This window comes from Quercus suber, unplaced genomic scaffold, assembly GCF_002906115.3.
Source record: "Quercus suber isolate HL8 unplaced genomic scaffold, Cork oak 2.0 scaffold_242, whole genome shotgun sequence".
Taxonomy (NCBI): domain Eukaryota; kingdom Viridiplantae; phylum Streptophyta; class Magnoliopsida; order Fagales; family Fagaceae; genus Quercus; species Quercus suber.
In genome coordinates this window covers 964,934-991,733 of record NW_027069699.1, presented here as the reverse complement: position 1 = coordinate 991,733, position 26,800 = coordinate 964,934, and the positions used below count along the sequence as shown (strand labels likewise).

Genomic DNA, 26,800 nt, shown 5'->3' with positions numbered 1-26,800 from the left:
AAGGACAGAAACCTGACTCTCGGTTCGATCCATATCACCGAGCAGGTGAAAACCTAGGACTTTCTATTCTAAGGACAGAAACCTGACTCTCGGTTCGATCCATATCACCGAGCAGGTGGAAACCTATGCTTTCCTATCCTGAGGACAGAAACCCGACTCTCGGTTCGATCCCCATCACCGAGCAGGTGGAAACCTTATCACAATTGGGCACAATACAATAAAGAGGCAACCAACAAGAGTTCATTACTCGGTCGATACGAAAGGGCAACACAATTAAACATTCATATTAAGGCATAAAACTTGAAATAATGTTTCATTGCCAAAACCCGGCAGCACAAATAAATATAATAAAATAAAATAAAACAAAATAATTATCCCATCACCACAACCCGGTGACATAGGCAAATCCATCTATTTAGGTTTTCAAAAGAAGGTAAAATAAAGAAGGGCAGGCTTTCAAACTTAGATATCCTCCACATGAACTGAGGATGCGTCTTCTTGAGAGCGTTGTTCGGCGTGAGGAGTTGGCGGCTGGATTTCCTCCCCGGTTCTGTCCCCAACATGGGGGTGGCTGGTCCCCTCCATATCGGTCGGTAATGCATGAGAGTCAATAGCGTTCACCAGTTCTCTCATACTGGAAGTCTCTTCCTCATCAATAACAAGGGGCGCGGGGTGCTCGGTGTGGGGGATGCTCGGAAACGGGATCTTGCTTCAATCCCTTAACGGAGAATCCTCGGGAACCCCCAAGGCCTGAAGAGCGGCGAACCAACCCTCCTCGTATCCAAGCCTGTGGGCCTGACGAATGACCGGTTCCGCCGAATTCTCGGCGTCCGCGAATCCCTCGTTATACCATTTGTTTTCGCATGCCTCCAGCGTCGCCTTCGAATTGGCCAACTGACCTTCCAGCATGGTGTTCAAGCTCTGAACCTCCGCCAATTTAAGCTCGGTGCCGCCCAGTTGCAGCCCCAGCTCCTCAGACTTCGTCTCGGCAAGGGCCCGGGCCTTTACGGCTGCAGCTATTTTATCCTCCGCTTCCTCGGCAATTTTGGACTTCTCCTTTGCCATGGCCTCGACGACATCCTTCAGAGCTTTCTCCCACTTAACATCTTCGGCCAGTTCCTTCATCCTCCCGTCCACCACGTACGACATTTGCGCAGCCTAAACACACATCCACCTTGTAAGGAAAAATGGAAGGTACACGCGCAGAAGCAAAAGGGAAACCGGGAATGGTAAATAAAGATGAAACAATTACAGCTATGGCGTGCCACTGCAAGCGCCTCCCCAAGGACTCATCCGTCGATTCCGCGAAAGTGTGCATATCCTCGGGCAAGAGGATGCCGCGCGCCAAGCTCTGCGCCACACGGCCCCCATGACCTTTGTCCCAAACTCGGGCACTGGCCGTCGCCGGAAGAGGCTCGCCATCAAGCTTGAAGATGGGTTGCCATGCCGCGGGAACCCGGGAAGTAGACGCTCGGTCTACCCTGGTCTGTGTTACTGGTTCCCGAATGACAATACCGGCCGAGGGTCGGGGTGGCACGTTACCCGAGCCCGTTTCAGTTTGATCAGTTGTGCGCGGCCTTTTGCAGACTCGGGTGGACTGGACGGCGGGTGGCGAAGCTACTTCGTCAGGGGTTTGCTGCTGTTGCGCGGCAGGACGGGCGCTGGGGACAAAACGGTCTATTGTCATTTTTCTCCTAGCCACCATGGCGTTACCTTGATCGGATCTAGTTTCAGAGGAATCAGTTGGCTCTGCGGTGGCACCTTCCCCTTCCCGAATAGGTGCCTCGGGCTCTACGGCTCTCTCGGGTTGAACCGAGGCTTCTCGCTGGATTTGCTCGTGGGCACGTCTCCTACGTTCGGCAGATACGCGCTCGGCTGATTCGTCGCGGATGGGTTGTCTCTTGTCTGAACAAATGAACCGGGGGCCGAGATCGCGTGCTTCGCCAACAGTTAACTTTGGGGGGAAGAAGTTTGCGTGCCGGACGTCGATATATGAGAGCAGAGGGCTGTCAACTAGTAAAGCTTGGCTGTATGGCTGCCAAGTTGAGTAGACGGGATTGACATGGAGAATAAGGTGTGACGCTCGGAGTTGTCCGTCCGAGTGAACAAAGATTTCCGATCGGAGCACGAAATTCAGGTCCCGAACGTGTACCACACTAAGGTCCGGCTTGAATCTTTTGCTCTCTGCACAGAGGAAACAAGGGTTAGTGACAACATAACCGGACCAAAACCAAAAGAGACCAAAGCAAAAAAAAAAAAAAAAAAAAAAAAAAAAAAGGGGGGGGGGGGTTCGTCACCGACTAACATCGTGCGGCAAAAATGCGCAGGGGATCTCCTCGGCAAACCAATTGCCGCTTACTTGAACGAAATCTTTTGCCGAATTTCGGTTTGAGTCTGGTAGGCATGAAATAAGCCGTACCCTTACATCTCTAGTCTTTAGATAATAGTCCGACTGAATATTACCGCACAGACTATACATCTGATTGATGTCATAGTGATTTAGTTGCAGCCTGTACAACTGGTTCAACCTACTCACACAACTCACTACCCGGTAAAAGTTGGGAGGGAGTTGGTCAGGACAAAGGCCGTAAAATCTAAGGGTACTAAGAATCAGAGGGTCAACCGGGAACCTAAGCCCACCCTCTAAAATGGCCATCAAGGGAAAGAACACCGTGTTTTCACCACGGCGCCTCTGGATGTCAATATCACCCATATTGCAATAGGCAATGTCTACATCGTTAGGAACGTTATAGGCCTCCCTAAATCTAGACAAAGCATGCCCGGGAGCGAGGAGATGAGAATAACTCATTTTTCAAAGCGTGTTTTTCAAAGAAAATCAAGAAAAGAAATGCTATGATTATCAAAGAATAGACTGAACTGGCTAAACAGAAAAAGCAATAAGAGGGAAAGGAACTTACTGAAGGCTCTAAGGAGGAAGTGTGTTATGGGCCAAAGGGTGAACCACGAAGGAGGGATGCTCGGCAGAGTAAGATATTGTAAAGTGAGGAAGGCGAAAATGAAAATCAGTAACTAGAGGAACTGTTTATAGGCGTAAGAGTAAAGTAGGGAGCATTGAATAATCCACCTGGCGGGAAATCACGTGGGCCGTCGCCTCAACTGCCACACGCGTGACGCTTCGGTTCACGAACCGTCAGACACTGATGACGGGTAGGTCGTCAGTCAGTTCCAAACGCGCCTTTTGAGACATGCATTAATGTGCCCGACAACGTCCGGGCGCTGACCCTTCGACCTCCCAGACGAGTATTCACCCCATATGATCCTTGATTCACCCCCGTGAATGGGGAGCGAATCAAGGGGGGGCTAATGTACGGGCCCCTGCACCTTTTCTTATATCAAGCTTTGGACCCAGGCCTGGGAGTATAGCCCATAAGGCCGGTCTCCCTCTATATGGCGCCCCACCCCCGGGCCACGCATGTTGCAGGCCCAATCCTTGCCTTTTCATCATTTCTCAGCAACGGTCTCCCGAGCATATATAAATCTGCTACTCTCGGGACGCCCGCCCTTTACCTGCCCGGCAGTATCTCGGAGAAGCACCGCTGCCGAGAATTATCGTGAGGGTGGGAACCAAGTTCCAACGCCACCCTCACCGCATCCCACTCACACCTAACCACCCATTTACGATCGTTAATACTGGACCGCCAGTTGCACTTACTGGCAAGTAATTATGACGTCTCCACTAACTATGGACTATAAATACAGGAAGTATTAAGAATAGAAGGGGGGATGGGAGTGAAGATGGTTGAGTTACCTGACATGCAGGAACCTCCTCTGCAATTAGTTTTTGGGGATGAGCGGTAAGGAGAGTGCATTCAGAGAGTGAGCAAAGAGAGAAGGTGACCCAGACCCACGAGGAAGGAATAGAGAGGACGTTAGGTCTCAGCGAGAAGAACGACCCAGAGTAGGAAATCCAAGCCCACCATACAAATAAGTTGTGAGCCCAAGTGAGGCCCAGCCCAACGGGTTTCGGTATTGGGCGCGTACAGTTTCATTTTTCCAATCTTCAGAAAGAGACGGTATATTCTAATTAAGTTAAGAATCTTATTAACACGCTTGGCAAGATGCTTGCTACTCTGAGTAACTAATTAGTGCATGGAGGGTCAGTTAGCACAGCATTTAATAAAAACTTGATTTCTTACAAGCTTCTCTAATCTCTTACTTATCATTGATAATCATAATTTGCTTCTTTATTTTTTATTTTTTCTTATATTGCAATTCTTTTAGTTTTCTTATACCAAAATCACTATTTATAATGATGACAAATTTGGTAGACAAACAATTTTTTTTTTTTAAAGATGTGATAAAATTTTAATTTATAACATCTGCTCCACTATTATTGACAATAAAATATTTTACAATCATTGGCTAAGTACTTTATTTAAAAAAAAAAAAAAAAAAACGATATCATATATCAATGATAGTAACTCCCATGTTAACATGACATGTAGAATACGGCTTCTGAAAATTTAACCAAAAAAAAAAAGGTTTCATCTAACTCTCTCAATTTTCTACTTATAAACAGTTTTAATACATAAGGTCAGTTTGNAAGTAACAGTTTGTACTGGACTATGACTTTAAATTTGGTGCATGTTACACTAGCTATGTACTTTTTCTAGATATTCTTTATTAACAGAGATTTCTTGCACAATTATTAGTTGCATGTGAGCCATCATCCTAATTCTTTGACAAGCTCCACAACATAGCTTGCTGGGAACTTGACAGTGAATTTGAACTCAGAGATGAGGTCAATTTTATGTGTACGTATTTTGATGCATTGATGTCCCCTTCATATCATTCCCCTTGGAGGCTGTCTTATTTTGTTAAAGAAGCTTATCAAATTGCTAGTCATTTTGATTAAGTGTCTTTCGGTTGGGTTAGCGAAGAAGCTAATAAAGCTGCCCATGTTCTTGCAAGATGACCTCTTAACAGTTCATTCTATGGTTATTTTAGTGTTAAGACTGGCCCCCAATGTTTTGATTTTGTTATCTCCGGGGAGGCAGGTTATTAACTCTATATTTCTCCTACGGCCTTGTTTTCATTGAAAATATACATGTTATGTTTTGTACGGTGCTAGATTATTAAGCAGGCGGCTTCATCCTTATTGCCATGAGCTTGCTCACTTTCTCGTCACCCTTAAAACTTTCATTTCATAAATGATAATGCTATTTTTGTCAATAGCCTGTAATTCAATTACCATTTTTTTTAGTTTTTTTAAATAAGACATATAGAGTTTAAGGCCTCAACTATCAAATTACTAATTCATAAGTCTTTTTTTTTTTGTAGTGACTCCATTTTTTTTATATTGCTACAAGATGTTTATCATTGCCTTTACTACTTGTAACATCTCTATAAGATATTGGATCTCCATTGTTGGTTATGAAAGCAAAGCTAACCATGTCTTCCAAGCCATGCATGTCTTCAATGCCATATCTTTATAGTGCTTTAATTATAAACATTAGGGTGAATAAACTACTATGTACCCATTTGGGTACTGATGAAAAGGGATGAGTCTGCAACTGTGTTTCCCTTCTTTTTTCTTTTTCTTTTTTGAGCGTTTTGTGGCTGTGGTGAGAGTTTCAATGGGTCTCGTGCACTATTTATAGAATTCACAAACATCTTTTTTCAACAAAACTTTCATTAAAAATGGATTTTATGACACTATTCACACATTTAAAAATTATTTTGCTACAGTATTTTCAATTTTCAATTTTCAGCAAAATAAGCAGTATCCAAACTGACCTTATGTATTAAAACTGTTTATAAGTAGAAAATTGAGAGAGTTAGATGAAACCTTTTTTTTTTTTGGTTAAATTTTCAGAAGCCGTATTCTACATGTCATGTTAACATGGGAGTTACTATCATTGATATATGATATCGTTTTTTTTTTTTTTTTAATTTTTAATCATTAAAAAAATAAAAAAAAATTCAGAAAATAATAAAATATACTCGCGCGCAGATAGAAATCGCTCAAGTTGAATGTGCTCGCCGGTGGTCGCAGACTGTGCATTCTCAGTCGAGGAATTTCCCATTTCACCACTATCATAATCGTCAACAAATCTACCGATAAAGCTAACCAAGGAAATAAAAGATAAAAAATCGTAAGCACGCAGAATTAAATAGTTTTTTTTTTTTTTAATAAATCTTTTTGACATTAAAAAATCATAAAATTCAAGATTAAAAAAAAAATACTCTCGGGATGAATAAAATCGCTCAACAGGCTCGCGGTGGTCTTCCGATGTTGGCGTCAGTTCAATTGAAGACTGTGCATGGCTAGTCGATGCATGCATATCTTTAGATGGTAGCGGTGAATGAAGTGGAGGTATCGCAGTTTCGGACTGTGGTGGTTGAACAGACGAACTTTCTGGATTTGTTGCAGACGAAGACTGCTGTGCATTATCAACATATGGTGCACCGCCAGTCTGAGTACGACGGTCGTCAGTCCGTGCGGTTGTAGAATGGACAGGTGAAGATGAAATATTTTGGCATTTGTTAATCAGGAATTGATATAAGTATCCTAAAGCCAGAGGGATGAAAATGGCTAGCATATAGATCAAGACAAGCTCAACTGGGAAAGCATTTCTGGTGAATTCACGAAAAAACGAAGAGAAAGAAAAAGGCATTGTGATTAGAGCACAGAGAAGAGAGAATAGGAGAGTTAGTTTTTAATCGAATTTGATGTGAATAAAAGAAACGATGTGGATGTTAATATAAAGCCAAAGATCTTCAGGGTACGTAAATAACAGAATTCGCTACACAGTAACAGGATACAATTCCAAACCGTTAGGAATAACACGTCACGATAGCTCTCCGAAAATTTCTCGTGCCCTCTTTCTTTCCGTTTTTGCTAGAGAGACCTGAAATTACACAAGTGAATGGTAGAAGTGTGCCACCATTACGCGTGTCAACTAACTGCACAGCATAGGATAGTATGGCAGTACTGTGAAGTGTGAATAACCATGAAGAATCAGACCCTCTCCTTCTCTCTCTAACATCTTAGCCCTCTCTCTAACATCTTAGCCATCCAATCCTTCCTCAACGGACAATTATTTTTCTGTTTTTTCTTCAATTTTTTCCTTTCTCTTTCTCGTTGTATATATATTAGTCAGAGAGAGAGAGAGAGAGATAGATAATTGAAAGGGAGAAAATACACGCTAGGATGCCTATTGTGATTGTACGGGCCGGCTACAGTTCGCGGACGTAAGGATAGACGAGCCTGTCATTTGCACAGGGCCTTAAGTGGACAGATCTCATGTGGACAGACTTGATACGGACGGAGTGAAGAAAGATGGGCTGGTTGGCCATGGGCCTGTTGGACCCCTTAGTGGGAATATTTTGGCCCATTCTCGTAAGGCCCTAAACAGAGTCCTTGCGCTACTTGGACTCTAGAAATTTCATATATTTGGTAAAGATCTTCCCTATAAGGAAAAGATCTGTCCACCACGTTTTGGACTCTAAAAAGGAGGACTCCTACAAGGAAAAGACTTGGATGCCAAGTTTAAGAGGAAAAACTTTCGACTACTATAAAAGCCCCAATACTCTCATCAATAGAGGTACGCATTATTTTACCCTCTCTACCACTCTAGAGTTGTGAGAATACTTTCTGACTTGACCTTCGGAGGGTATTTGGCTGGCACCACACCGGTGCCCTTTGATAGGTTTTCTCCTTTGTCTTGTGTAGGTTAACATACGAGCGTGAAGGCATTGTGTGACTCACTGGTGAATTTCTCAGCTTCATCAGTTGGCGCCGTCTGTGGGAACGTGAGAAGAAAGTAGTAAGACGTTGCTTCATCCCTGAGACAGAAAGGTTGCATGGTGCTCACTCGCTCGATGACAACAACCAACGACATCCAAGGAGAGGAACTACCCACGACCGCACTCGAAAGACAGGTTTGGACCCTCACTGTGGCTGTGGAGCGTCTCACCAAACAAAATCATGACCTAGAAGAACAGCCGCGTCAAAGAAACACGGCACCCCACAACCGGAGGGAGGATCAGGAAGGTACCAGTGCCATGCAAAGAGACCGAGAAGGGCCTAAAGGGAGCAACGCCCCAAGCAAGCCAGAACGACAGAACACGAGCCTCCCATCCCTCATGGATGCGACTCCTCCGCCTATGCTCGCAGAGATGCAGACGATGAAAGAACAGATGGAAGTCATGATGAACGCCTTAAAGGGACGAGTGTCCAACGACCTGGACGACCTAGTGAACCGGACTGACTCTCCATTCACCGGCCCCGTCAATTCCTTCCCCCTACCACATAAGTTCCGGATGCCATAAATAGAGAGCTATGATGGGGTCAAGGATCCCCTAGACCACCTGGAGACATTCAAGACCTTGATGCATCTACAAGGGGTACCGGACGAAATCATGTGTAGGGCCTTCCCAACCACACTGAAGGGTCCCACGAGGATTTGGTTCAGTCGGCTGACACCGAACTCCATCAACACTTTCAAAGAATTAAGTGCTCAGTTCACCTCGCACTTTATAAGGGGACACAGGTACAAGAAGTCCACGGCATGCTTAATGAGTATCAGGCAGAGAGAAGACGAGACACTAAGATCCTACATAACCCGCTTCAATAAGGAAGCGCTCTCGATCGATGAAGCCGACGACAAAATACTGGTGGCGGCTTTCACGAACGGGTTGCGAAAGGGCAAGTTTTTGTTTTCACTATACAAAAACGACCCCAAAACCATGTCAGAGGTACTCTACAGGGCCACCAAGTACATGAACGCGGAAGACGCGCTACTTACACGAGAGGAAAGGCCCAGGAAAAGGGAACGCCAGGTGGACGTACGTCAGGATCAAGGGCAGAAAAGACCAAGGACAAGAGATAGAAGGGACGAAAGGCGCCCTAAGCCCTCGGGCGGAAGGTTCACAAGTTTCACTCTTCTGAACACCCCGATTGACCAAGTTTTGATGCAAATCAAAGACGAGGAGACACTGACATTCCTGGGAAAACTAAAGAGCGACCCAAGCCAACGGTCGCGAGACAAATATTGTCGCTTCCACCGAGATCATGGCCACGACACAGCCGATTGCTACGACCTGAAGCAGCAGATTGAAGCCCTCATTAGACAAGGGAAGTTGCAGAAGTTTGTCAACAAAGAGAAAGCGGATCACAATCGCCAAGAGCTGGCCCCCCGACAGGATAACGAGCGTCCTAGACCCCCCATCAGAGACATAAGGATGATAGTGGGAAGGACTGCGGCCACCGGTTCTTCCAAAAAAGCTCGAAAAACGTACCTCAGATCGGTCCTGAACGTCCATCTAATAGGCTCTAGGCCTAATACCACACGGGTGGAGAGCCCTATCATTGGATTCACCGAAGAAGACGCAAGGAGACTCCATCATCTGCATGACGATGCGCTAGTCGTCAGCATACGTGTGGGGGACTACAACGTCCACCGAGTACTAATCGACAACGGCAGCTCAGCAGATATTCTATACTATCCAGCAGTCCAGCAAATGGGGATAGACAGAGCACGATTGATGCCGGCGAGTGCTCCACTTGTCGGTTTCGGAGGGACAAGGGTATTCCCAATAGGCTCCATCACAATCCCTGTAACGGTGGGTGATTACCCGCAAGAACTCACTAGGAATGTAATGTTCCTCGTGGTGAACTGCTCCTCCGCTTACAATGGTATTCTTGGACGACCTACACTTAACTCATGGAAAGCAGCAACATCAACATACCACCTAATGATCAAGTTTCCAACAGACTATAGGATTGGGAAATTACGAGGGAATCAAGCAGCCGCCCGAGAATGCTACATTGCCACGCTAGAAATGGAATATCATCATCAGACAATGTGTATAGAAGAGCAGCGGACGGTCGCAGAACCGGTCGAAGAGCTGGAGGAGATAACGCTCAACGAATCCAAACCAGAGCAGACGACCAGAATATGAACATTGGCCTGCCAGCCTATGCGCCAGGCCCTCATAACATTCCTCAAGAGGAACCAAGACGTTTTCACATGGAACAACGAAGACATGCCCGGGATCGATCCCTCTGTCATAGTACACAAGCTGAACGTGAACCCTTCAACCCCACCCGTCCGGCAGAAAAAGCGAATGTTTGCTCTTGTACGGGACAGAGCAATAGCGCAAGAGGTCGGAAAACTACTTGAGGCGGGTTTCATTAGGGAAGTATATTACCCGGAGTGGTTGGCGAACGTGGTCATGGTCAAGAAGGCTAGTGGAAAGTGGTGAATGTGTGTCGACTTCACAGACCTTAACAAAGCGTGCCCAAAGGACAGCTACCTCCTCCCGCAGATAGATGCGCTGGTCGACTCCACGGCTAGACACCAGCTCCTAAGTTTTATGGATGCCTTCTCAGGTTATAATCAGATCAAGATGGAGGAATCTGATCAGGAGAAAACGTTCTTTGTGACCAGCCAATGCCTCTTTTGCTATAAGGTGATGCCATTCGGACTCAAGAATGCTGGGGCAACGTACCAAAGGTTAATGGACAAAATGTTCGCACACCAGATAGGGAGGAACGTACAGGTCTACGTCAACGACATGCTGGTCAAGAGCCCACTCGAAAAAGATCACCTAAGCGACCTCCAGGAGACATTCGATACCCTACGGTCATACAACATGAAACTGAATCCAGGCAAGTGCATATTCGGAGTAACAACGAGAAAATTCTTAAGTTTTATGGTGTCCCAAAGAGGAATAGAGGTCAATCCAGAGAAGATACGGGCCATCATGGAGCTGGAACCGCCAAGGATAGCAAAGGACGTACAGAGCTTGAACGGCAAAATTGCTGCTTTGAACAGGTTCGTCTCAAAAGCAACGGACAGGTGTCTACCGTTCTTCCGTGTCCTAAAGAAATCATTCGAGTGGACGGATGAGTGCCAAAAGGCATTTGAAGATCTGAAGAAATACCTCGCCTCACCACCCTTGCTCAGCCCGTCCAAGCCAGGAGAAGACCTTTACTTATACCTAGCAGCTTTGCAGGTGGCAGTAAGCGCGGCCCTAGTAAGAGAAGAGGAAGGAACTCAGCGACCCGTCTATTTCATAAGCAGGGGGTTCCGGGGGGTTGAAGAAAGGTACCCCCACATGGAAAAGCTCGCCTTCGCACTGATAACCGCAGCCCGAAAACTGAAACCGTACTTCCAAGCCCACAGCATCATCTTCCTGACAAATCAACTCCTAAAAAGAGCAATGAGCAGCCTCGAAGCAGCCGGACGAATGGCCCTATGGGCGATAGAGCTGAGCAAATTTGACATACAGTAGCGACCGCGAACCGCAATAAAGGGCCAAGCAGTGGTGGACTTCATCACCGAATACACGCAAACGGAGTAGCAGGAGCCACAAGCCCTCAGACAATGGAACATCCACACGGATGGATCATCAAACAGGCAAGTTGGAGGCACCGGGGTAGTAATTCAGACCCCTGACGGAGATAAAATCGAGTGTATGATTCGGCTGGACTTCCCGACAACAAATAATGAGGCCGAATATGAGGCATTGGTGGCAGGATTAGACCTGGCAAAAGCAGCAGGCGCTGAGGCTATGGTTGTACATTGCGATTTGCAGATAATAGTCAGTCAGATTAGCGGCGCCTATGAGTATAGGGGGGAAAAGATGAAGAAATACTTGGAAGAGGTCAGGAGACGGATTGACACCCTCCAGGTCACATTCATCCAAATCCCAAGGGAGGAGAATGAATGTGCTAACCGACTCGTGAAAGCCGCCTCCGCATAGGTAATGATGGCCCCCGATCAGGTATTGTTGTTCATCCAGAATTCCTCAATCATTAACAGTAGGGCAGAAGTGCAGGAAGTAAACCCAGAATACAATTGGACTACGCCACTAACAGCCTACCTGAAGGAAGGCACGCTCCCAGACAACAAAGACGCAGCAAGAAAACTGAAAGTCCGGGCTTCGCGATTCATAATAATCAATGATGTCTTATACAAGAGGGGATTCTCATGACCATACATAAGGTGTTTGGGCCACGAGGAAGCAGACTATGTAATGAGAGAGGTCCATGAGGGTATCTGCGGAAAACATTCGAGGACGCGGTCTTTTGTACACAAACTGATCCAAGCAGGATACTATTGGCCTACAATGCAGAAGGACGCACAAGCCTACGTCAAGACTTGCGACAAATGTCAAAGGTTCGGTAACCTAATTAGGCAACCAACCGAAGAACTGACACCCATGACGGCCCCTTAGCCGTTCGCCCAATGGGGGCTAGACATCATGGGCCCTCTCCTGACGGCTGCGCGACAGCTAAAATTTCTAGTGGTAGGGATCGACTACTTCACTAAGTGGGTAGAGGCGGAAGCTCTGGCGACTATCACGGAGAAAAACATCAGGAGTTTCGTATGGAGAAATATCATATGTAGATTTGGGATACCAAGGGTACTCATCTCCGATAACGGGAAACAGTTTGACAACAAGGCATTCCAAGATTTCTGGTCAGAATTAGGCATCAGAAATCACTACTCATCACCCGCACATCCGCAGGCGAATGGGCAAGTTGAAGTCACGAATCGGTCCCTGCTCAAAATCATCAAGACCCGGCTCGAGGGGGCAAAAGGCATCTGGCCCGATGAGTTACCAAGTATCTTGTGGGCATATCGTACAACGGCAAGAACACCCACGGGAGAAACACCATTCAGGCTAGCATACGGAAGCGAGGCTGTCATTCCAGCAGAGATAGGGCTTACAAGTTATTGAGTGGAGAGCTACAATGAGGACAAGAACGAAGGGGCTTTGCGGCTACAGCTAGACCTAGTCGACGAAGTCTGGGCTACAGCTGAACAAAGGATGGCCCGATACCAAAACCTTATGGCAAAATACTTCAACTCCAAAGTCAGACACAGAGACTTTTAGATCGGGGACCTTGTGCTACGGAAGGTAATGGGAGCGGCTAAAGATCCTTTACAAGGAAAACTTAGCCCAAACTGGGAAGGACCTTACAAAATCTCGTCTTGGCAGAGGAAGGGGGCCTACCACCTCGAAACCATGGACGGACGAAAATTGCAACACCCGTGGAACACAGAGCACCTACGGAGATACTACTAATAAAGACGACATAAAAGGGCATCAACCCCCCCAACTTTCTAGTTTATTTCTAAAGTTTTCAGTAGTTTGGCTTTGAACAGCTATTTCCATTTATTTTTCTTTACCTTTACTTTGAACAAATCTCTCTACTAGTGCTTTTTTAAAGCCCAAGGGGGTAGGCACTTTTCCTATAAAGATTTCTTTCAGACTCTACTAAAATTTTCCTGCTTAATCTAGTTAATTCAATATCAGACGGTTAAAAAGATTGTCCACATGATGGACGGATCATCCCAAGAGGATGAAAACCTTAAAGTCCAGATAATGGATGGACCAGTAAGATTGTCCACATGATGGACAGATCATCCCAAGAGGATGAAAACCTTAAAGTCCAGATAATGGACGGACCAGTAAGATTGTCCACATGATGGATGGATCATCCCAAGAGGATGAAAACCTTAAGTCCAGATAGTGGACGGACCAGTAATATTGTCCACATGATGGACGAATCATCCAAAAAGGATGGTAGCTACTAAGTCCAGATAATGGACGGACAAGTAATAGCGCCCATAAGTGGACGGATCATCCTAAATGGACAGACCAGTAATATTGTCCACATGATGGAGGGATCATCCCAAGAAGATGAAAACCTTAAAGTCCAGATAATGGATGAACCACTAAGATTGTCCACATGATGGACAGATCATCCCAAGAGGATGAAAACCTTAAAGTCTAGATAATGGACGGACCAGTAAGATTGTCCACATGATGGACTGATCATCCCAAGAGGATGAAAACCTTAAGTCTAGATAGTGGACGAACCAGTAATATTGTCCACATGATGGACGGATCATCCAAAAAGGATGGTAGCTACTAAGTCCAGATAATGGACGGACAAGTAATAGCATCCATAAGTGGACGGATCATCCTAAATGGATGGTAACTACTAAGTCCACATAATGGACGGACCCAGAATAACGTCTGCAAGTTAGACGGATCATCCAAAAAGGATGGAATGTACTAAGTCTACACAATGGACGGGCTCAAAAATAACAAACCACAAGATGAACGGGTCATCTCAAAGGGTGATAGCACATAGAATTCAGGCTAAACACACGTACTAAACGGACCATTCTAAAACAAATGGTATTTCTATAAGTCCCACAAATCATCTTAAGGGATGACGACCCTTGGTTAAATTATTAATGAACGGAGGAATCATATAAGCGGAACGGAGTTCATTTTAACATGAAATATGCTTTAAAATAAAACACATGCATTTCACAAAGATAAAACAAAGGTCAACGGACCTTGCAGGATGTAAATATACTGAATGGTCAATGTACATATAAACCCCATAAATATAACGGGTATTAAAAATTGTTCCACACTTGATATATATAAAAAAAAGGATTAATTAGCAAAACTAAATTATTACAATTCTGCTCTCTCTCTCTCTCTTCAGCTGGACGGTCCCCAATGTCCTTAGCCTGGCTGTCCGCAACAGTTTGATCTATAGGAGCTTCGCGGACAGGGACGTTCTCGTCCAAAAGAACATCAGTATCTTCCGACTGAACGGGCTGGACGGTTGACGGCTCGGGGGCAGTGACGGTGACGGTGGATAAGTCTATATCCGGGTACAACGCCCTCACCTGACGGAGAGCATCGTCGAACTCGTCGTTATAAACAAAACTCAGTTCCGCGATGAGGGCGTCGGAGTCACGGTACTCGCGTATAGCATCCTCCTTGGCCTGACAGACCTCATTGTCTTTCTCCACCAGGGCTCTCTTCAGACGGTCCGTCTGCTGGATAGACTCGTCCCGGGCCGTCTCGGCCATCTTTAGCTTCTTCTCCTGGACGACCTTCCAGGCCCTGAGATCGAGCAGCTCCTCCTCCATCACCTTGGCTTTCTCACGAATCTGGCCAATGGTCATCTCATGATTGAGACACCGTCCCATCATGCCTTTCATCATGATCATAGCCTGAAGGATAACAAAAATGCATAAGTAAAATGTTTAAAGGCAGAAAATGATGAACGGATGGACCAAAGACAACGGAGTAATTACCTGAGCAATGTTGAAGAGGCCCGTCTCCCCCATCGCCTCCGTTGAGTGATTCCCCAGATCCTCGTAGTTGTCGGTAGTAATGATTGACGACAACCTCTCCAGGGCATACTTGGAGTCCTCACAAATCAAGACGGGTGGCTTCTTTTGGCTGCTAGACGGACCCGTCATCAGACCCTTGCTCGCACCATATTTAGCCAGAGTGACCGACTTATTCCCCTCAGCCATCAAGCTGACGATCGGATCCAGGGGGACCTTGGCCTGCTTTGGTGGACGATCACCCTTCGCGGGTAATTTCCTCTTCAGATTCTGCTTGCTGGAGCCCATCCTCATGGGGTCCGTTCCAGCCTCTTTGTTCTTCGCGGCCTAGAGTCTTATAGCTGCTCGCCTTTTCACATCCTCCATCTCTGAAAAAGGTAGACGAATTAAGAAATAATAATGATAATGACGGTAAAAACAGGTCATAAGGGTCGACGGACTCACGTAAACGGGTCTGCTTCTCATACTTTAATGCCGCCGGGGTTGGCTCGGGCCCGTCACAATACCAGTAGATGGTGTTGAGGTTGACGAGCTTGGCCCACGTCCGCTCCTCGGGCTTTGTCTTTGAAAAAATTCTTTCAAGGAAACTGAATTCCTCAAGTGTAATCTGGGGGCGCTGTCGAACTGTATCAAAAAGGACGGACGTTAGAAACATTATAAAAATTATTAAGCTGCACGGAGTCATTTACAACGGGCCATACCGGATGGGTTTAAAATGCCCCAAACCGTGTCGACGGGCATGAAGTCCGTCTCCTTTGGATGACACATCCAATTATCTCCTTCTATGAAAAAGTAGCGGCTCTTCCAGTCTCTATTTGAGTCCGGGGTTTCAAAAATAACTTTCAGGACGGGGCTCCTAGGGATGAAGCTATACATGCCCCTCGACTTGTCTATCTCATCCGGACGGTAGCAATTGAGGAACTCTTTTATCGTAAGCCTTCTCCCACCGTCCGACATGGCTTTGTACAGAACCTCCATTGCGATGAAAACTCTCCAGGCATTAGGAGACACCTGGCTGACGGATATACCTAGGTAGTTTAAGAGTTCGCAGTGTAACGAACTTAACGGAAATCTCAGGCCAGCCTTAAGCACTTGTTCGTACACATCTACTCCGTCAACTCCTTCGTAATGACATTTTTCTAACATGTAGGGTAGACGGAGTGGGATGTGGTCTGGGATTTGGTAACGGGCCCTAAGGGTGTTAAAATGGCCTTCCTTGATAGTAGATGTGAAGGTGTGTACCGTCCACTCTGGGAGCATGATGAACTCCCTAAGTCCATCAGCTCCCACGATGGACCTAACTATTGGCTCTTCGTCGTTAGTTGAACCCTCTTGTATTTCGATCATCTCCAAACCCTCATTTGTTGAGGACGAGGAGGATGATGACGGACTACTCTCCTCGCTCGGGACATCGTGGTTTTTGGGACCTGACGGGTATACCTCTTCGTAATCCGTCCCGTCACGGACGACCGACTGATTACTCGACGCACTAGACATGGCCTACAGGTAATGACAAAACCTAAGACTCTAACAGGTTTGGAAAGAACGACGAGTGCATAAAGTGTAAAAAGAGATAAATAAGAGCTAAAATTAAAAGAGGACGGGTAGGAAACAACTCACTAGAAGATCGAAGTAAGCAAGATGTGGCTGGTGGCGGGTATGTGAGTGAACGGACTGTTCTCTGACAGGTGTGACGGACTCGCTCTGACAATTTCTTCTAGCAACAAGTGGAAAAATGAGGGGCGGAGGGGTCGATATTTATAAAGGATGTGCACGGAAGACGAAGCGACACCTCGTTCCAAAACAATGGCCATTGACAGGATGACACTTGGCACAGCTCATTAATGTGTTAACTTCTAATCCAGCAATGTACGGATGAAAGTTCATGGACCTAGTAGTCATGGAAACATGATCAAGATTTTAAATTCGTCACCCCATGGGTCCGTTTTCTTATGCATGACGGACCCATCGGGTAAGGGGGCAACTGAAAGGGATAAAATACACGCTAGGATGCCTATTGTGATTGTACGGGCCGGCTACAGTCCGTCATTTGCACGGGGCCTTAAGTGGACGGATCTCATTTGGACGGACCTGATACAGACGGAGCGAAGAAAGATGGGCTAGTTGGCCATGGGCCTGTTGGACCCCTTAGTAGGAATATTTTGGCCCATTCTCGTAAGGCCCTAAACAGAGTCCTTGCGCTACTTGGACTCTAGAAATCTCATATATTTGGTAAAGATCTTCCCTATAAGGAGAAGATCTGTCCACCACGTTTCGGACTCTAAAAAGGAGGACTCTTACAAGGAAAAGACTTGGATGCCAAGTCTAAGAGGAAAAACTTTCGACTACTATAAAAGCCCCAATACTCTCATCAATAGAGGTATGCATTATTTTACCCTCTCTAGCACTCTAGAGTTGTGAGAATACTTTCTGACTTGACATTCGGAGGGTATTTGGCCGGCACCACACCGGTGCCCTTTGATAGGTTTTCTCCTTTGTCTTGTGTAGGTTAACATACGAGCGTGAAGGCATTATGTGACTCACTGGTGAATTTCTCAGCTTCATCAATAATAAAAGAGTTGCTTTTTGTCTGAAACTTGGTGGGTCATTAATGCATATATTTCTGGAAGCCTTTGTTTTGGTACTACAGTGATTTTTATTTTCCTGATTACACTTCTTGGGATTGAATTTAATAGCTATTTGGTAGTTTATCTTGTTAATTTGGGGTTTTGGATTAATGGGATATGCATAGTTTTGCTTGAACCCGGCCCTTGCTCCTACATTCTATAAACACTTATACTTGTGGAGTGACCATCGCACTAAGAGTATGCGGTGGGGGGATATATGAGTTTTAAAAGTATTTAATTAATCAAGCTTGGTTAATTTTATGTTCAATTCACCAAGAGCTTAAAAGGGCCTGTTTCATTAGGGGAATTTGCTAAATTTTAAGTGGGTTTTAAGTGGTTGACTCTTTTTAAGATTGCTATAACATCTATTCTTAAGCATCTAATATTACAATAAATATTAGAGTTTACTTTAAAATTTTCATAATGTTTATTGTATATAATTTAAAATTGCTTGAAACTTAGATTTAATAAGAATATTTAATTTAATAATTAATGAGAGTACACAATTTTGGTTATTTGCTTAGAAACAATAATTAAATGAATGATTATTACATAATTTCAAAATTTTCATTTGGTATACTAACTTTCATAGCGCCAAAATTCAATATATTTGTATCTATGAAAAAAATATTTAAAACAATAATAAAAAAAACAATCGAAAATTTTAAACAATAAAAAAAATGGAGAAACAAAAAATTCATGCATTTAAAATCGTTGCTAAAAAAGTAAATCAATAGTATATAAGGGGAAAAAAAAGTGATTGATAGCATGTTCTCTTTCCTAACTTCGTATTTAGAGATTTAGTAATAAAAAAAAGAGTTTGGATTTCCTCCAAACATGTTTGCAGCAACTGCTGCAAACAGGAACAGGTGTCAAACGCTTAAAAGAAACACATAAGCAAAGTCATGTGCAACGCACATGACACATTTTAAGAGGATTGCTGTTAACCCTAACATTAACAGCGTTAGTCAAAAAGTCTTCTCCTCAAACACAAACGCCTCTCTCCTCTCTCTCATCTCTTCTACCTCTGTTTTCTCAGCAACCTCAAACCGGTGAGAGCTTCCTCCCTCTCATCCTCCTCCACCTCTGTTTTTCTTCAGTAACCTCAGATCGGCAACTCTCTCAATCTAACCCAAACAACACACAGCCAAGCCAAGCCCCTCTCATCCTCCTCCTCCACCTTTGTTTTTCTCGGAACCCTGGACCGGCCAAAGACTCACGGCCACATGCAGTGGCCGCCGATCTCGCTTGACCATATCTCCATTTCTCCTCTTCACCCGCTTCCCCCTTCGCCGATTCCGCCCCATTCACTTTCTCACTCAGCCGATGCCGCTCCCATATATTCGCCGCCAAGGACCACCACTCCTACCACTCCATCGTTTCTAGGCATTCTCCATGACAGTGACAAATGCAATGGTTTTCAATTTGTTTAGGTCTGATTTTCATTGAATTTATTGTAATTAAAAAAAACATTGTTTTTTAAAGATAATTATTTCCTCAAATTGCATTATATTTGAAGTTTGAATATTTGTCCTTATGATTATTACCATAGCTGAGTTCTATAGCTTAAGAGCTGACGGTTTTGTTGGTTTTGAATGGGTATTTATTGTTGGTGGCAAGGATTTATTTACTAATTTTTATGGAGTTTGAGTTTAAGTATAATTTCTGTTGAATAGGATTTTTAGGTATTTTGAGTTCTGAATATTGTTGTTGTTGTTCATCGTGACTGTTTGGAAGACTATTAGCAACTATGTTTTTTTTGCTGGGTTTAAAAATTGGTTTGGAAGACTATAACCAATTATTGCTATTACTTATAAATCTTGTCTAATATCCTACTACCCAGTTACTTTCATTAGCATAGAAAATGAAATATTGCTTTGTTTAAATGTCATGTGTAGGAATCTTTTGATTGTGGATTTTTGGTTGGACAAGATCACTTTGGGATATATGGCTTGAGTCAGGTGTAGGTGTGCATAGTCCTTATGAATTTTTCTATAACTTGAACTTATATTTTCCTCTAGTTTTTTTTTTTTTTCATTTACTAATTCATATTTGGTGGCATATTTTGCAGGCTTCAGTAGATCCTGATATTGATAAACTTTGAAAACCACCATATTTGGTTGTTTTCCTTGTTTTTTGCACAATAGTTGGACAACATATTACATAGTTATAACAACCAGTGGACACTTTGACAGTAATTTTTGGACATGGAAGACTTTGACAGATTTTTGGGAGCATATATGACAATTTGGACAGATTTTTTGGACAACACATTTGAGCTTATAGAATCTTTTTAAACATATTTTGTAACTAATGAAGCTACTTAAACATATTAGGTCCTATATGTGCATGTTTGAGTAAGCTTCTAGTTAGATACCAATTATAATTGCAAAGGGTGGATATTTTATATGCAATGGAAAAGTTCATTTCTATATTTTTGTATCTATGTGCATATTTGATTAAAGGCAGCTTTAGATGAATGCAATATAGTGATGTGGATGGAAATTTGAATTCAAGAAGTTTAATTTTAGCAATAGATTTGTTGAAATTTTCCATTTATCGAGCTCTCTTTTATAAGAAAAATACTCTAGTGTAATACAGTGTTCTAGAAATAAAATTGATGAATGCAATATAGTGATGTGGATGGAAATTTAAATTCTGGAATTTTAAATTTAGCAATAGATTTGTTGAAATATACACTGGCTCACAAAAATATTTCCAAGAAAAAATACATCAAAATCCCCCTCCAACGATGAACTGCTAACAAACCAAACACCTTAAACATAAAAAATCAGTATCAAGAACCAAAATTCTACTAAGTTCTTTACTTTCTTATTTGTGATTTTATACAATCAAGACTCTCTAACACTGTTCGCATCCTAAGTCGCATCTTTGGATCAAGTTCAATGCAATTTAGTGCAATATGAAATGCTGCAACAATTTGCTTCTTTGCATACACTTCAGGCAGCAATTCTGGGTGGCTTCTTTGCATACACTTTAGTGCAAGATGGCATTGCTTTCCCCAGAAATTGAAAACTTCCTACGTGACCTTTGTTTTGACCCCTTGTTGGGAACTTCCAAACCTCGCCGCTTCAAACAGAGAGCAAACATGGNTTCATTATATTATTCTACATAAACTAAATTACTACTTTCAGTTAAAATCCAACTCAAACACATGGCCTAATTTGATTGGTTATCTTTAATCTCCATATATATATATATATATATATATAATATTCATGATATCTCTAATATCTAGCTGTTGCCTGCCACAATCAGACCAAATATTTATCTGCCAACTGCCAGAGCAGAGTATTAAATGCTCTTCTTGCTCACTAAGTCTAAGTTATAACACAATGAGACCTTGACTAGATCTCTAAAACTCCATTAACTTTCAACCAATCCTTCTATTACTTACTAAAAATGTGTTGTAATGGAACCTTGGGCCAAAAACATAAACACCCAAAAAAAGGAAACATTTCTAGCAGTGTGTTCAACACTTGACACCTGGCTGGAAGTGACATTATCAGCCATTTAATACTCAAATCCCATCAGCCTAACATCTGTCCTTATCTGCTTCTGCCCCCAAACAACAGCTGTCTTATGACTGCTGTCTTATTATAGCTATTACAGCTTTTCCTAACAGCTGGCACAACTTTTTCAAAACAGATGTAACAGCTAAAATACTTGCTAAAATACTTTCATTTTCTGCTACTGTTTCTCCAGCAGCTCTTACCCAAAACAACAAGAATACCTTAAAGCTAAACATACCATTTTTGGCCAAATCGTACGATGAATTTTTTGAAAATTCATTGCTAATTGGGACAGATTTTGGCTGAGATTATTTGCTAAAAACCTCCCTTAAACTCAGCTATAAATAGAACCCTTCATCAACACCTCAAAGACACACCAATAGAGAAGAACAACTCCCTCATAAACTTCTCTATTCTCTCTCCCTCTAATTATCTTTTTAACCTCTTAATGAAGTTCTGAGCTTCTGTAGTTTCTAAATTAGAAACTAAACTCTTTAGCCCTTAGCTCATAATTGCCTTCATAAGCCCTCATATATCCTCCAGCAAAAACTCCCAGCAGCTTTGCTAAACACACTACTGTTAGGTTCTAAGGAATTAGGAACTAATGTAGTAGAACTTCATTTTGTAATGTTGGCAAACCATGTTTAGTATTTTCAAATTGTTTTATCCATTTATAATAAAAAAAATTTATATTAAAACAAACACACGTCTCTTTATAAAAACACATCTACTGTATTGATTAAAAAAAATAAAATAAATAAAAACCGTACACCCACATTTTAGTCACACAAACAACTTCAAAGTTCTACCCAATAAATTTAAATCTCCCCATTATCACCCCTATGTATTTTTGTGATTGGAAAATATAGTAATCCCAAATTATAATAGATTCAAATTATTAATCTTTACATAAAAAATAGAAGAGCCTCTGAGCACGCGCTTTCTCATAATGTGTTTTGTTTCACATTTTGGTCACCAGTGCCGCACATGCCATATCAAATCCATAATCACTATTGTATTCTATAAAGATCCATATCGCTCAATGTTGCTTCACTAATTTTTCAATTTAATCTGAGACTTATCAAACTAGTATTTTTTTTTTTCTTTCTATTTTACCATGTTTGGTTCCAAAATCAATTATACAATGCATTACTTAATTGAATATTAATTATGCCAATTATTTAATCAAGTTTTAGCAAGTAAAACAACTTAATCGGCAAGCTGATTTGGTGTCGAAGTGGAAGAATGATGGAGAACATCTCAAAAGGAAAAATTAGAACAAGGGTAACCTTTTTCCTAAATCACAGAGTGCAACTGAGTATTTTATTACCTTTCCTTTAGGATTCTAGAGGAATTTCTCATTTTCTTTTGTTTGATATGTATGTGGGTTAGGTTCAATATGTTTTAGTTTTATAAAGATGTTTCGTTGTATATTTTTTAGTGCGATTGGGATTTAAGCATGACACTGCTTGAATGTTGTTCGTGTTATTTACATGTTCATGCTTATCACTACGTTTTTTATCTTAAATTCCTATATATTCCATGAATAAATCTTTTAGTTTTTCAATTATCCTCATCATGTTGTATATACTAGACTTAAGTGACGTATCTATGCAAAACCCTCGATATAAGGGGAAAGATATAATCAGTCGAATCACCATTTTGAGGGATAACAACACAATCTCACTCATTCACATGGTTTAGTCCCAATGAAACAAATGGGCCAAGGTCGTGGTTTCTCACTTCTAAATTGCATCTTGGGAAAGTGAAACATGACTTTACACCAAACAACCCTACTACGAGTCAATTAGTTTTAGTGGCGAGTGAAAGTTTAATTTCTTCAATTACACTTGCAAGCGCCCAATCATTTTATTAAATTGAATGCATCCGTGCTGGTAATGCATTGAAGATTTATTTAAACTCTTATTGGATCTTGAGGCAGGACTAAAAGATACAATTTATCAATTGGTTAAGGTATATCAAGAAGGTCACTAAAGTCTTCTAGTGGTCAATATCATGTCCTTTTCTTGATTGAAATTGTGGTCACCACCCATATGGGGGAACCAAAGAAATGCATCCTCTTTCTTTGGGATATAAAAAAGTGCAGTAACACCCCATCACTACCAAGTAACATTCGGTATGAAAAAAACAAGAAGTAAAAACATTGGCGGCTCCAGGATTTTTTTTTAGGGAAGTCAGTAATGGTAGAGTTAGGAATTTGTCATTTGTCATGAGGGGTGAGTAAAAAATTAAATGATTAATCTTTTTTTCTATAGATACAACTTCCATATTTTATACAATACAACTATATTTACAATAGTCTAAAACCGTTATAAAATAGGTAAGACAACAACTATTGAATGCATAAACTAATATAATTAAATTACTAATCATACATTTTTGTCAAATCAATAATAACTAATTATATTTATATATAATATCAATTATATAAAAATATATGATAAATAAGAAGAAGACTAGTAACACACTTTGGAGTAGGACTAGAAGTAAATGTGAAACTAAGAAAAAAAAAATAGTAAATATAAGTTTTTGCTTTTGAAGTGGATGACTTCTTAACTGTACACATAGACATAGTCACTCTCTTGGAATTGGAGATAACTGGAGATAGAAAGAAAAACTAAGAAAAAAATATAAGGGAGAAAGCGAGATAGAGAGAATGAGGAAAAACAACTTCATTTTGTTGTCAACTGCAAAGTAAGCCAGAATCTTGGAAAGAATATTCATATATATATATATATATATTTTAATGAATGAGCAAAATTTTTGGAACTAATTGTTAAAAGTAGATAAAAAAAAAAATATATTGTTAATTGTGGGTTCTGATAAAAAGCAATTATAACTTGTCTCATATTATTATAAAAATATTGTGAAATTAAAATTAAGATGATCATATTTAAGTTTCAAACTTATTTCAATTGGGTTTAAACAAAATTTAGGATTGGAATGTTCAAATTTTTATTTTAAAGGGTCAAAATGAAAAAATTTTAAAATTTATATATAAAAATTTTGTTTGGGCTAGGTTGAACCCCCTAGCCTTCATGTAATGCCGCCCATGAGTAAAGAACAATTTCTTTCACAACTGGAGAGTTCAGTTGTTTTCACAATCTGCAACATGGATCACTCACCGCATTAAGCTACAAACAAGTTACTGGCGCAGCAAACAACAAAAGTATATGCCAAACTTACATCAAGGTTTCTAGCCTTCAATCTCTGCGAGACCTTTCTGCTTCTGCCAAAAGTTGATAGCAGCTCAACAGTAAATAGGTTGGATGCGAGAGGTAATGCAGAGATAAAGAAATGGTTTACAATGGATTAGATGCATAAATCTAAAGTATCAAGAGTAAGCTGACCTCAAGTTCTTCTTTAGACTCTACTTTAACACCTCTTCAGCTTCTTCCTAATAGTAATAAAAATTAAAAAAAAAAAAAAAAATCCTTCATCTACATTAGCAGAGACAAACAGAGAGAAAGAGACAAATAGACATAGAAAGGGGAAAAAAAACTAAGATATTATTATGTAAAGCATTGCCTATTTCAACTTATATAAGTAAAACTGATTTTGAATGTTATAGCAAAAAGTAGAAACAAAAGTTACACCATAAAACTCAATTTATACATCAATAATAAACTATTAGTCTATTACTGCCAGAGAAAAAATATTACATCAATCACAGACTATTATTACCTAGATAAAAAATATTCTTTCTTCAAAATGGCTAGGATAAATGAATTAACCAATTTTTTTTTTTTTTTTTTTTTGGTGCCCAGTAATATACAAGTACGGATAGAAATTCATCATCAATCAGAAGTCCATAATCTTGTGACATGCTGCAAGCATTAGTCAAAGGAGAAACATAATTACTTTAAGATTTTAGAATCAGTCAAATATACAGCACTATGTTCTTAAATTTATATTTAGGAGAAAATAAATGAACCTTTATGTTCTTAAATCAGAGTTTAGAGAAAATTAATTATTCAACACTCCCTTGCTAGCTACATGGAATTATATCCGTCTGGACAATGGAATAATGTATACAAATTTCTCTCTACTCCTAATGTCTTTACTATGAATTTGTTACAATCAATCAAATGTCATTGATATGTTTAATCGTAGAAAAGAGATTTAATAAATTACAAATAGCAAGACAAAATTTGATGAACGTGGTTTTCACTTAGAAGAAAGTTTGGAAACATTTATTACATTGTTATTCTATATTAGTTGGTAATGATATTCACTCCTCACATTACAGGCTTCAATTCAATTCAAACCTACACCACCATCTTTCAGAGACATTAACAATACCTGAAATATTAAAGAAACATTTAATCAACAATAATTTTCTTTTCCACGCCTCATAATAAAGGCAACTAAGACGACTTACTTTAGATATCCTAAAAAGAGCATCATTATATTCATATTAGGTTCTGATTGTCCAACTCATTGATTTGAATGTCAGTTGGTGGGAGAAAGAGTATGAGCCTAAATCGAAAGCACCAAAAGTTACAATGCTGATGAATTTTAAAAACTACTATATGATGGTAGAGAAAAAAAAAAAAAAAACAGATACAGAGGAACCGGTGAACTGAGAAACGGGTGACCACCATCCTTCTTTATCCTTAGTTTCTTTTGTTCTTCTCACATCCAGATATTTTAACTTTTAAGTTCTTTCAATTGCAAAACACTGGAATACTGGGTTTAAAACTTTTGAGAAAAAGAATAGCAATTAACCCTGTCTTACATTGATCTCATAAAGAAAATTTTATTTTCCAAAACCATATCAAATATTCTTTTATTCTTCACCTATGTTTTTCTTTCTCTCTTTAATTACTGATGGGGGCATCAGAATCTCAAAGATTCAAATTAATCTTTCCTGTGTCATAAGTTTCCATTAATTTATTGTTATTCAAGATAGTTTTCAAGAAAAAAAACAACTAGAGAAAAAAAAAAAAAAAAAAAAAAAAAAATTTCTACTGTAAAACGAAACACTTAAGAACTTAGAACACTTCGCCTGGTGCGCCGGCCAGCACCTTAATCCTTCCCACAGACGGCGCAATTGTAGGACTCAATTTGGATTGACCCTGAGTGATGGGTTTTCAGCCCAATAAGCCCAAACAATAAATTTATAGAGAGTGGGCTGAGAGGTTTAGGTGCTGGCCGTCGATTACCATGCATGAACTTTTTCTATAAAAAATAAAAATGCTAAGGGTTTCTTTACAAATGGGGGAATGCTCCTCGGCCTGTGGCCGAGGAGGCCTGATTGTTCTCTCACTTTTTCTTTTTTCTCCCCCCCCCTTCCTTACTTTACTAGCTTTTCTTTTATAGTTTCATCTTCCTATCTCCTCCTTCCATCTGTTGATCACCTATTGGCCTTTTTTCTGGTCGTCCGTCCCATCAGAGGCCTTATCGGTACTCAAGTGGTTCACTCTGATCAACGTTATCCTGCCAAGGGGTTACCTCCCCATTAATGCGGCCAGGGGGG

General features: G+C 41.3%; 1 protein-coding gene across 1 annotated transcript; it reads left to right on the top strand.

Moving 5' to 3' along the window:
- Positions 1-8,385: 8,385 nt before the first annotated feature.
- LOC136070562 (uncharacterized) lies at positions 8,386-9,927 on the top strand. The gene has a single exon (XM_065780656.1). It carries the CDS (start codon positions 8,386-8,388, stop codon positions 9,925-9,927), a length of 1,542 nt encoding a protein of 513 aa, XP_065636728.1.
- The last annotated feature ends 16,873 nt before the right edge of the window (positions 9,928-26,800 follow it).

What these genes read in the sequence shown, in the direction of transcription:
- LOC136070562 (XM_065780656.1), top strand. Translation starts at nt 8,386, where the DNA reads ATGTGTAGGGCCTTCCCAACCACACTGAAGGGTCCCACGAGGATTTGG.